Below are 12,939 nucleotides of genomic sequence, written 5' to 3' on the forward strand. Positions count from 1 at the left end.
ATTCAAACCTCCTCCTTCTTGTTTTTCTCTGCAGGCCCTCAAGGGACTGGACGATGACCATCCACACTGGGGAGGACTGTCTGCTTTACTCAGTCTACCATTCAAATGCTGTTCTCTTCCTTGAAACACCCTCACAGACACACCCAGAAACAATGGTTAACCAGCTATCTGGGCATCTCATGACCCAGTCAAATCAACACATAAAATTAACCATCATATGATGGAAACAACACTTGCATACATTAGTGCAGTTACTGCAAAAGGATTTTTCTAGGACCTCCTCCTATTTAAATATACGTTCCACTATACATATACATACTTACATATACTTAAACTCACATACATGGAGGATGAATGCGGCTCCCATAAATGAACCTGTGCTATACCAAACATGTAAAATGTGAAATTTGCACACACACTTGCTGCTTTTCAAATCTGCTTCAGTTTATTTTATTTGTTTCTGTAAGTTTATGACATCTTTTCTAAACAGACACTAACGGATCTCTTTTTTTTCTTCCTCTCTTAGCCAGGCTAATCCTAAAAGGGCTCTGCTAAAGGAGCTCACTGGAATTTCCCAGATCCCTGCCCTAAGCGTGGAGGGTCCTTCTCAAACACTCTTCCATACAGGGCCATAACTAAGACAGGCAAAGGGGCTCCACTTCGGCTCCTCAAGCGTCCATCTCTTGAAATCTGGTCAAAGAAAGCAAAGGGTTAACTTCAGTGCAGAGTTTAGGTTACAACCTAGAGCCCTTCTCAGGCAAGATCGCTCCCTCCTAAAGCAGTGTAGAATGGTAAAAATCACACAGGATTTGGTGTTGGAAGACCCAGGTTCATGTTTCAAGTCTGAAAGTAGAGGGACTTTGCGTGAAAGTGCAGCCAACAAATTTGTTGCACAGGTGGTCAAATAAGAATATGTATAAAACTATGTTCTTCAAACTCATGAAACACTATACAAAATATTAGTTATTACTATAATTATAACAACTTCTCAAAATAGTATACCCAGAAAATAAGTTGTAGATGCATTATTTAATGTATTTAATTTGCACCTTCTACACCATGCAAATGACAACATTATTGCCATTATCAGCAGTCAACATTTTTATTTTAGCTTCTCTGTGAATTTCCTGTTGCCTTGAATATCAACATCACATTTATGTTAAAAAAATGAACCCCAAATTCTCCATCACAGCCTAATGGCAATCTAAAACCACAACTTATATTCCATATCATAGTTTCCACATCTTTAAGGTGTTTCTTGTAGAATGTGAACCACGATATTGCTATACTCTCATTATTTCAAAGATTTTCATTATGCTGCTCTACACATCTGCTCTGCTCAAAGGAATTTATCATCCTGCACACCTCCTACCTCATAATGCCTTTCAGGGGCAAGCTGACTCCCACTTAGAATGATCTGTGGGAAAACATAACGCGTTCCAAATGTGCCACTGAGGGAGAAGTCTTCAAACTTGGTAAAAGCTGACCCCACAGGTTCTCCACACGTTTCCAGGTCAGTGGTTTGACACTTCAGTAATGTGCATATCTATGGAAGAAAAGAAAAGAGAAGGAGTCAGAAAACTTGCAAATATTTTCTCAGCTAAATAATGCAATTTCAAACTATAAATGCATATTTAAATTGCCTCATAAGAAGTATTTTTCAAACTGCAGGTAACAACTTATTAGTGAATCCTAAAATCAATATAGTGGGTCAGGATTAACACTTTTTATACTGAAGTCAAATAGAATAGACTAGGATTTTAAAAATCAGAGTGCATTGCACATAATAATAGCTATTTCTAATTCTATTTTAAATTATTTCATAAACTATTTCAATTAAATATCTTTTTTTTTATTCAGTCACACATCCACTTGGCTACACTGGGTTATGAGGTAAAATATCCTTCTTTCTCTGGATTTAGTTGAAGACAATTTGAAAAACACTGCTCTAAAGTAACCTGATGGGAAAAGAGAATACACAGAAATTGCAGCTTTTGAAACCTGAACCTGGCCTGCTGAGAACTAGTCAATTTGCTTTATGTTTTTGCCTTTCAACTAAAAGAACTAATTCTGTTCTTGCTAAGACTGAACAAATAATGTGTTCTGGGGACAAAATTCAGAGATAAATATAACATTACTAATTATAAAATTAGCTAAATCCAGCCCAATTTTCAAAGAAAGGCAATGACGACCTAGAAGAAAAACTGATAATAAGGCCACTTTAACATATTAAAGCATTTCTACCTGTAAGTAATATTGGCCTTCTACTGTGTGCAGTCCATCAAAAGCACCTAGGGCATAGACCTCGTCTGTTCGCTTCTCAGACATCTTGTAAGTTAAGTAACAACACAGATCTTTCTGGCAAGCTGTGTAATTTCCTGTATTTCTCTTAAGCTTGGTGAAGGTAAACTCATCAAAATAAATCATCCCCGGAAAATCTGACTGTTCAGAAGAAAATGGCTTGACACTGCTGGCATACGCATGCCAGTCAACAGCTGCAGGGTAGGTGGGCTCACGGCGGGGCCGAGACTTCAGTTCTGATAGCAACAGCTGACCACTCTCTGTTTCCATGTCATAGTGGTACACCTTGACTGCTTCTGGGGCGTAGATTCCACTCCCTACAAGCAACATAAATACAAACATTGGTTTCAGATTTGTTATGGTGACCAACTAATAGAATATTCCCATGAGAAGTTAAATACAAAGTTATTAAAGCATATTTTCAAGATAGTTAAGGAGATAGCTGTTACATTGGCCTAAGTTCCAATTTGACTCTGTGTCCTCCATAAGGTACTACTTGCACTGAAATTATCATTTGACATGGGGGGCATAGTTTTAAGCTAACTTAGCAACAAACTAGAAAATCCCCCAACATGAAGAATAATTTTAGCTCTCCACTGACGATTTAGTTTATTTGTGTTTGGGATTTGTTATTCAACAAATAACAAAACAGTTAAAAAGGAAGCATGCATTACTTTGAACATGGATATGATAAAGGAGAAACTCTAAAAACCTGATTAAGTCAAAAGAGATTTTTATCACTTCAACAAGTTTTTTTTAATGCTTGAAATATTTTTATTTATTTGTATTTTTTTCTTCCAACTGTTATTTTAGGTATAGAAGGGGAACGTGTGAAGGTTTGTTACATGGGTAAATTGCATGTTGCTGGGGTTTGGTGTGCAAACGATTTTGTCACCCAGGTAGTGAGCACAGTATCCAATAGGTAGTTTTTCAATCCTCACCCTCCTCCCACCATCCCCCGTCAAGTAAACCCTGGTGTCTATTGTTCCCCTCTTTGTGTTCATGTGTACTCAATGTTTAACTTCAACTCGTGAGAACACGCGGTATTTGATTTTCTGTTCCTGTGTTAATTCGCTTAGGATAATGACCTCCAGTTGCATCCATCTTGTTGCAAAGGACATTATTTCATTCTTTGTTATGGCTATGTAGTATTCTATGGTGTACATGTATCACATTTTCTTTATCCACTTCACCATTAATGAGCACCTGGGTTGATTCCATGTTATTGCTATCGTGAAAAGTGCTGCAATTAACATACAAGTGCATGTGTCTTTATGGGAGAATGATTTATATTCCTTCTGGTATATACCTATTAATGGGATTGCTGAGTCGAATGGCAGTTCTGTTTTAAGTTCTCTGAGAAATCACCAAACTGCTTTCCACTGTGGCTGAACTAATTTACATTTTCACCAGCAGTGTATAAGTGTTCCCTTTTTCTTCACAACCTTGCCAGCATCTGTTTGTTTTTTATTTTTTAATCATAGCCATTCTGACTGGAGCGAGGTGGTATCTCATTGTGGTTTTGATTTGCATTTCTGTAATGATTAGTGATGTTGAGCATTTTTACATGCTTGTTGGCCACATGTATGTCTTCTTTTGAGAAGTGTCTGTTCATGTCCTTTGTCCATTTTTTAACGGGATAGTTTTTTGTTTGTTGATTTGTTTAAGTTCCTTATGGATTCTAGATATTAGATTTTTATGAAATGCACAGTTTGCAAATATTTTCTTCTGCTCTGTAGGTTATCTCTTTAAACAACCAGACTTATTTCGATATTACTAATGCACATTGGCTAGGAAGTTTCTTAGAACTCTCTTTGATTTTTTTACGTGACTTCCTCCAGCTCCAATTTCCTTTCAAGTAAAATTGAGATAATAACGTTTGCCTCTTTTATTCACAAGGACAATGAGCGTTCCTTAAGTAGGAACAAATGCTATTATTAATTTTGTGATGTTAAAATTGGTAATAAAGTTATTAAACAAAAGTTTGTGGCTTGAAAATCAATGAAGCCTTCCTAAGACTGTCACTCCCACTTGGTGCAGGCCCACGTGAGTTACCTGTCATGTGCATGCTGGTGTTGTGGGTATTTGCAGCAAGTAGATTGACTCCCATGGCCTTGGCCCACGCTGAATGGAAGGGAACAGCCGAGAGGAGGGGCAGCGTGTTGTACCATGCTGTGGGGTAGAGAATGCTGTCAACTTGAAACTCATCCACCACCACCACAGCTGGGTCATGAGAAAAAATGTCAAAGCAAGTAAAAATGCCAAACTTCCCAAAGGGACTGTCAAAAGTCACAAGTTCTGAATCCTTGGGGAAATCAAACTGAATTTCAGGTGCAAAAAGATTGTACTGTTAATAAAAAGCAAAGAAGAAGAAAATTAATAAGAAAACTGCCAAATAGATGTGATCAATTAAGTCTTTCCCCGTTAAATCTTTCCTCTCATGTATGTTGACATGCAGGTTTAAAAGTGTTACACATAGGCCGGGTGTGGTGGCTTACGCCTGTAATCCCCGCACGTTAGGAGGCTGAGGCGGGTGGATCACTTGAGGTCAGGAGTTCGAGACCAGCCTGGCCAATGTGGTAAAACCCTGTCTCTACTACAAATATCAAAAAAAATTAGCCAGGCTTGATGGCATATGCCTGTAATCCCAGCTACTCATAGGCTGAGGCAGGAGGAGCCCCTGAACCCAGGAGGCCGAGGTTGCAGTGAGCCGAGATCGCGCCACTGCACTCCAGCCTGGGCAACAGAGCAAGATTCCGTTTCCAAAATCAACAACAACAACAAAATAAAACTGTTACACATACATTTGTAAAAATCATCCCCACTATACCACCATCTATAAATTTTCTTACTGTGACATTAATAAAAAAACTTTATTTTTTTTACAACCAATGAATGAAACCACATGTACAAATGATATTTAAAATGTGAAAATGTGTATCTTAAAATCACAGGTTGAAATCTTGAGTCCTACACTTCTCAGATTGTTTTCCACTGTATTCTTTAAATTTCAACAGCACTACCATGTTAATAAAATAAACTTTGTCATGTGTCCCAATGATACTGCCAGGTTTATAGAAGTGAAGTCCATTGAAAATTAATTTAGACAATGCAGTTGCTACATATTATTAATTAGTAAGCCATTCGTAATTTTATTTTATTTTTCAGCCTGATTCTTTTTCCAAAACTCCACTTAACCTGGGCTCAGGAGTACAGCATATGTTTTGCTCAGGTTTTTGTTTGGCCTGTTGTGTGCATGTGTGTGCTCTGGGGAGAGCTACTTCCCACCTCTGTGGTCCATGGAGGCCTCTTGCTCCTCCTTTCTCCTCCCATGTGGCAGCCTATCCTTCATCCTTTGGTGATTAGCTCAGGAAAGGCACATCACCTAATTGAATCAAGGAGTGATAAGGCCTTTGCAGGGTTCTAGGAGGGAGAAATACACCCTTCCTGTAGATTTTGTTGATAAAGATGTGAATTTCGTGTTGCTCCAGCAATGTGGCTTCTAAAAGGAGAGTTCCCCTGAGAAAGAAGCTGTAACAAAGGGCTAGGAGAGCTAGAGGGGTGGATGATAACTTTGGAGCCTCTGAGTGTCAGACTGCACTGAAATGAGACCTGTCCTTTCTATGATACACATTTTTACATGTGCATAAGCAAGGAAATTTCCATCTTTTTAAAGCCATTTTCAGTTGAGGTTTTGTTTTCATTGCAATCAAAAAAGTCCTAATGGAATACATGGTAGCTTAGTATGAAATGCTAACAAATTGGGCTAAAAAATGAACCTGATATTAAATCATGAATGAAACAGAATGTTTACTTCTTTTTCAGAGAACATTAAAAGCTTTGTGTGGCTATTGTCACATCCATTTAAATACTCTACCATATTCTGTTTTATGATAAATGCAAACCCAGAACAGTTATATGGAACTGAATTAAATCTCCTTTTCAACTATGATGTAATAATTATAAGATGCATCTATAACAGTTCTCTCCCCAACATTCAACAAACAAACACACATACATACCACAAGCACACAGAAGAAGTAACAAGTTGAGCTAAGGCACAAGTGATGCTCACCTTATGGTAGCGTGCCACCAGTTTTCCCTGAGAATCAAACACCACATCAGTGTTGTATTGGTAACGGCCATCAGGGGGACACTGAGAGTCACTGGCATTGCATGGCTTCTTGTCCCCAATATTAGCCACGACATAGATAGAGTTGTCCTTGGCCAGGCAGCTGAGTCTTTGTTGCACTGGTGTGTTGCCGAATCTAATTCAATAGACATTTCCTCAAACTTAGTGTATTTTAGTGATTTCTGAAATACCAAAGTGATACTTTATTTGCCCATTGCCCATAACACAACAGCTCTAGGTCAAGAATCAACAGAAAATATTTTAAAACTCTCATGTGATACAGTGTTTATCTTCCTGAAAGCTAACCTAATTTACTATGCCAAACTCCAGATTACAGTACAAGACTGAAGGAAAGAAAAGATGGAAGAGGAAGAGGAGGATGAAAAGAAGCAGCACATTCTCTTATGAAGTGCTCCCAGGAAGATATATGAAGCACTTGAAATTTAGCAGATTCTGCTAATGGAGAGGGCCTTTTCTATAATCCAAGCCATAATTTGTACAAGTTTGCTGATATGAGATGTGGTTGGAAACAGAAATGCCAGGTGACAGTAAATAGTTTGTACCCTCCCGATTGTCTCTATAAAAAAACAAATATAGCTGTAAGTAGTGGAAATGTTAAAAATTAAAATAAAAAATAAAAAGCACTTCACTGTACTGACTCAGTTTCTTCATCTGTCAAATGTAAAACAATAGCTTCCCTTCTGCCTTAGTGGATCCACATGAGAAATCCTGAGATAAGTACAGACATGAAATTGTTTTACCAAGTCCATCCATATTAAAGATATTTATCCTTGGTATAAGAAGAGAATGTAGCATGGTGATAGCCGGCTTCAAATATTTGAAAGGCTTAATTTATAGGAGATGGGTCATACGTGTGAACATAGCATAGAATGCAGGAAAAAGACGAAAGGAAGTTAAAGTGAGGCAGATTTCAGCAGAAAATAAGACAAAAAATGTTTAGCAACCAGCTCACTCTGTCAAATAAGTGGATTTGCTAGTCACTAAAAATTTTATTATAATATGGTTCATCTAGCCCTTAGAGTCCATTCCATTAGCACAGTTAAAGGACATAGCTGTTTTAATTCCAGCCAATCTAATGATCAATCATGAGATCATAAGCCTTCCTTTTTTCACATATTTGTAATGCAAATAGTAATGCCAACTACATAAATTGAATATAATAATGGGTATAGTATACCAGGTACAGTTCTTGGGACCTAGTAAGTGCTCAGTAAATGAAAATTGCTATTATGGATTGTGTGATTAGAGGCCATTCCATGTCTCTCTATGAACTCACAGCCCCTCTGCAATTGAGGTTAAACTAACCTTTGAATAAAAAGGACAGATTAATGGCCTACTGGTTTAGAACTTTTCTTTTTATTTTCTTCTAAAAAAAACAGAGAAATACTATTAATATTCATATTCATTAAGACCTTTAATAAGTTTATCATGTCCTTTGTTTAATTTTTCTTTTCTTGACTAAATAATTTGAGTTATTTAATATTTCCTACTAGTTACTCATGAAAAAAGCCCATGGAACTGTTTGACATGTCAGCATTCTAAATATTTAAATGCACAAGGATGACCGCATGCCTCTCTACTATTCTCTTCAGGGATAAATATCACCAGGGAGAAAACTGACTTTCTTTTCCAATATTATCATTATATTAAGTACTGGATTTCTCCTTTTTGTAACACAAAACTGAAAGGTTGTCATTTGAATAAGTAGGTGTAAGAGTTCATAATGTTGACATTTCATCAGTCACCTACTTTCCCAACTTAAAATAATTTATCGATAGCTAATTATCAAATTTATGGATATCTTTTCCCTGGAAAAGTCAGTTTCATTAGCCCAGTCAAATACAGTACATTTTCGTGTAAGCCTCATCAACTGCAGCAAATAATGATTCCTTCCTGTTCTGGGAAACGCCTCATAAGCAAGTAGATGTTGAGTCATAGTGACATGGTTTCTGTAAACACAGACCATGCAATGTTTAGAGAATATTTTTCCAAAGGGCAAAATCCCAGAGTGAGGTTTGACTCACATAGCTGAGCCTGAATGTTGTACCATTAAGCATGACTTTCCACTTAATTTCACATAGGTAAAATTATCAAAGAAGTTTCTCTTTTTGCACAATAGGTGTAGTTCTAAACAGGTGCATGTAAATTTAAAATTAGCAAGTTAAATGACTTCTTAACCCATCAATTTTGCCATTTAAAGAAATAATCTTAAACTATTTTTAAAAGTTAATACAACTAAAATAATCTATTTCACAGATATCATATTTATTATACATATTTTCTTTAAGAAAGTTATGCCTAAATTACATCTACTAATAATTACTAAAGTCTCTCAAAGGACAAGAACACAAAGAAGTTCAGACTCAGTCCCTTCTGTTAAAAAAAAAAAAAAAAAGGAATAGTGACAGCTAGCATTGGAGAGTGCATTACAATGTACAAATTCCATGTGTATTACTTCATTACTCTCGTCTGATCTGTAAGAGAATTAAGGGACTCTATTATCCCTGTTTTACAGATAAAGAAACAGAAATGTTAAGCATTTAGGTTATACGCTTACATCACTCAGCTAGGTGGTCGTAAAATGTGGTCCCAGAAGTAGGGCTTCCTTTTTCAAGTCCTATACAATTTCCATTGGCCATATTGATTGCATTCTAAATGATAGCGATAGCAATGCTCTTTGGAAACAGGCTCATTCATCTTTTTACTCTTCCTGTGAAGGAGGCAGGTGTCCATGGATGAACCAACTTACTTGTATTTGGGACACAGGTTCTAGATATTCCAACTTTTTCACTTTGTTCAAACCCAATTAAACACATTTACTATAAAAATTGTGTATATACCTACTATTTTTTTTTTGAGATGGGGTCTCACTCTGTTGCCCAGTCTGGAGTGCAGTGGCGTGATCTCGGCTCGCTGCAACCTCTGCCTCCTGGGTTCAAGCAGTTCTCCTGCCTCAGTCTCCCGAGTAGCTGGGATTATAGGCATGCACAACCACACCCAGCTAATGTTTGTATTTTTTAGTAGAGATGGGGTTTCACCATGTTGGCCAGGCTGGTCTCGAACTCCTGACCTCAGGTGATTTGCCCACCTCCACCTCCTAAAGTTCTGGAATTACAGGCGTAAGTCACCACACCCGGCTTATACCTACTATTTTTTTAAGACAAGGTCTTACTGTCACCCAGGCTGGAGTGCAGTGGTGCAATCATAGCTCAATGCAGCCTCAAACTCCTGGGCTCCAGTGATCCTCCTGCTTCAGCCTCTCGAGTAGCTGGGATTATAGGTGTGAGCCACCACACCTGGCTAATTTTTTTATTTGCCGAAATAGGGTCTGGCTTTGCTGCGCAGGCTGGTCTCAAACTTCTGGCTTCAAGCAGTCCTCCTGCTTTGGCTTCCCACAGTGATGGGATTACAAGTATGAGCCACCACGCCTGGTCACACTTACTATTCTTGAAAGACAATTGCAACAAATAACCAACTAGTCATCAGTATCTCAAGTCATTTACCAAACAGGAGATATGCCAGATGATATACACTATGAAACATAAGCAGTATCTGCAGATTCAATACTGTTTCTTTTCTTCTTTTTTTTTTTTTTTTTTTTTTGAGACAGAGTCTCACTCTATCATTCAAGCAATTCTCATGCCTCAGCCTCCCGAGTAGCTGGAATTACAGGCACACACCACCACACCCAGCTAATTTTTGTATTTTAGTAGAGATGGGTTTTTACCACCTCGGCCAGGCTGGTCTCAAACTCCTGATCTCAAGTAATCCACCTGCCTTGGCCTCCCAAAGTGCTGGGATTATAGGCATGACTCACAGCACCCAGCCTCAACACTATTTCTAACAAACTACCAATGTCATTTTTTCACAGATTTAGAAACAAATTTCTAAAATTCATATGGAACCAAAAAAGAGCCTGAATCGCCAAACCAATCCTAAACAAAAAGAACAAAGCCTGAGGCATCACATTACCCAAGGCTACAGTAATCAAAACAACATGGTACTGTTAGAAAAACAGACACATAGACCAATAGAACAGAATAGAGAGCCTAGAAACAAAGCCGCACACCTACAGCCATCTATAGCTCAAACAAAGTTCACAAAAATAAGTATGGGGAAAGGACTCCTTATTCAACAAAAGGTGCTGGAATATCTGGCTAGCCATACGCAGAAGATTGAAACTGGACCCCTATCTTTCACCATGTACAAAAATTAACTCAAGATGGACTAAAGATTTAAATGTATGACCTCAAACTATAAGAATCCTAGAAGAAAATCTAAGAAACACCATTCTGGACATGAACCTTGGAAAATAATTTATGACTAAGTCCTCAAAAGCAATTGCAACAAAAACAAAACTTGACACGTAGGACCTAATTTAACTAAAGAGCTCTGTACAGCAAAAGCAACTATCAACAGAGTAAATAGACAACCTACAAAATGGGAGAAAATATTTGCAAACTAGGCATCTAACAAAGGTCTACTATCCAGAATCCATAAGGAACTTAAATCAATAAGCAAAAACAAAACAAATAACCCCATTGAAAAGTGGGCAAAAGACATGAACAGACACTTCTCAAAAGAGGACATACAAGTGGTCAAAAAACACGTGAACAAACACTCAACATCACTTATCATCAGAGAAATGCCAAGCAAAACCACAATGAGATATCATCTCACACCAGTCAGAATGACTGTTAACAAAAAGTCAAATAATAAAAGATGCTATGGAGAAAAGGGAACACTTACACACTATTGGTGGAAATGTAAATTAGTTCAGCCATGTGGAAAGCAGTTTGGAGATTTCTCAGAGAACTTAAAACACAGCAACCATTCGACTCGCAATCCCATTACTAGGTATATACCCAAAGGAAAGGAAATCATTCCACCAAAAAGACTCGTGCACTTGTATGTTCATCGCAGCACTTTTCCCAACAGCAAAGATATGGAATTAACCTAGGTGCCCACAAGAAGGAACAAAATCATGTCTTTTGCAGCAACAAAGGACATTATCCTCAGCAAGTTAACTCAGGAACAGAAAACCAAATACTGCATGTTCTCACTTATAAGTGGGAGCTAAGCATTGGGAACTCATGGCCATAAAGATGACAGCAATAGACACTGGGAACTAATAGAGGGGAGAGAGAGAGAGGAAGGCAAGGGCTGAAAACCTTCCTGTTGGATACTATGCTGGGTGGTGCAATCATTGTACCCCAATCCTCAGCGTCATGCAATTTGCCTATGTAACAAACCTGCACATGTACTCCCTCAATCTAAACTAAAAGTTGAAATTACAGGGAAAAAAAAGCATCTACATCCTATGCCACAGATTGACTATTTATCAACACAATTACCAGTCAAGTTCAGTGAGTTTACTGTTGGTGTTTTACCAAATCACAACTTTTTGTTTAGAAATTAATGATATGATATTACCTCCAGGGGTCTCTACACGGAATCCAGTTCACTCCAGGGTCTGGTATATCCTCTAGATAGGGGTAAATGCTCTCCCTGGTGAAGATCCAACCATAGATTCCATCTTCTGGGGTCACAATGATATGTGCACCCTGCTCGAAACAAGTGGGGCAAAAAAGTTTGTCATGAATTCCAAATACTCTTTGACCAAACTGCAAGTCTCCTTTACAAGTATAAAAGGGTAATACCTGCTTCGCTGCCAGCTTAACTGCTTTCTCCAAAACATCTATGTTCTTGTTCATCAGGAGCAAAGCTTCTTCTTTTGAAACAGGTGTTTCTGTTCTGTTTGGTAATATCACCGCATGCTCATATACTGCAGCAATAAAAGTGTCCAGTGCACCAACACTCAGGGCAAGGAGGGCAAAAACTGCCACACATTTTGGAAAATGTGATATAATCATAACTAAAATTTAGTGATCTTTGAAAAAACAAACTCAGATTCTTACGTTTTGTTTCACTGGAAAAACTTTACATTAAATCCCTCCTTGCAATCAGCTGTTTATATTTTCTTGCACATATATTACACAACACAGCATTGAGAAAGGATGTTGTGCAAGAAAACTGACAGCCAGGACGTAATTGGATTGATTCAAGTGTACAGTGCAGTTGTTGACATTGTTCAGAGTCAACTCAACACTAAAAGATTGAGCCAACCAGATGAATTCACCCCAGTCCAAAACACACTGGCAGTTGAAATATTTTCTTTTAATAAAAAAAAATTTTCCTGGTAAGCCAATATTTCTATTAATAGGGCCAATATTGGAAGGTAGTCATCATAGCAATAATTTGTTGAGCACTCTACTTACATATTTGTATGGCCATTTCTATTTGAAAAGCCCTTGTTCTCCATCTGTCTAAGTTCCAGCTCCCCCTAGAGTCCTCCCAAATCCACCCCAGTCCTAAGTGATATTTCTGAACTCCTATAGCATTTTTTTCTGTGCTGCTGAATGTCTCTCACCCCTCGCTGTTGTCTTGACCTTTAATTTAAATATTATACCAATACTTAATATTAT

The 12,939-nt window shown here is 37.8% G+C and overlaps 1 protein-coding gene across 1 annotated transcript; it reads right to left on the minus strand.

The window, feature by feature from the left end:
* Nucleotides 1-434: 434 nt before the first annotated feature.
* VNN3P (vascular non-inflammatory molecule 3) lies at nt 435-12,457 on the minus strand. Its single transcript, XM_004044696.5, has 7 exons — nt 12,115-12,457; nt 11,888-12,018; nt 6,377-6,569; nt 4,357-4,648; nt 2,245-2,618; nt 1,373-1,546; nt 435-690 (listed from the first exon to the last, which is right to left on the minus strand). Exons 1-7 carry the CDS (start codon nt 12,325-12,327, stop codon nt 562-564), a joined length of 1,506 nt encoding a protein of 501 aa, XP_004044744.2. The 5' UTR covers nt 12,328-12,457; the 3' UTR covers nt 435-561.
* Between the last annotated feature and the right edge of the window lie 482 nt (nt 12,458-12,939).

This window comes from Gorilla gorilla, chromosome 5, assembly GCF_029281585.2.
Source record: "Gorilla gorilla gorilla isolate KB3781 chromosome 5, NHGRI_mGorGor1-v2.1_pri, whole genome shotgun sequence".
NCBI lineage: Eukaryota > Metazoa > Chordata > Mammalia > Primates > Hominidae > Gorilla > Gorilla gorilla.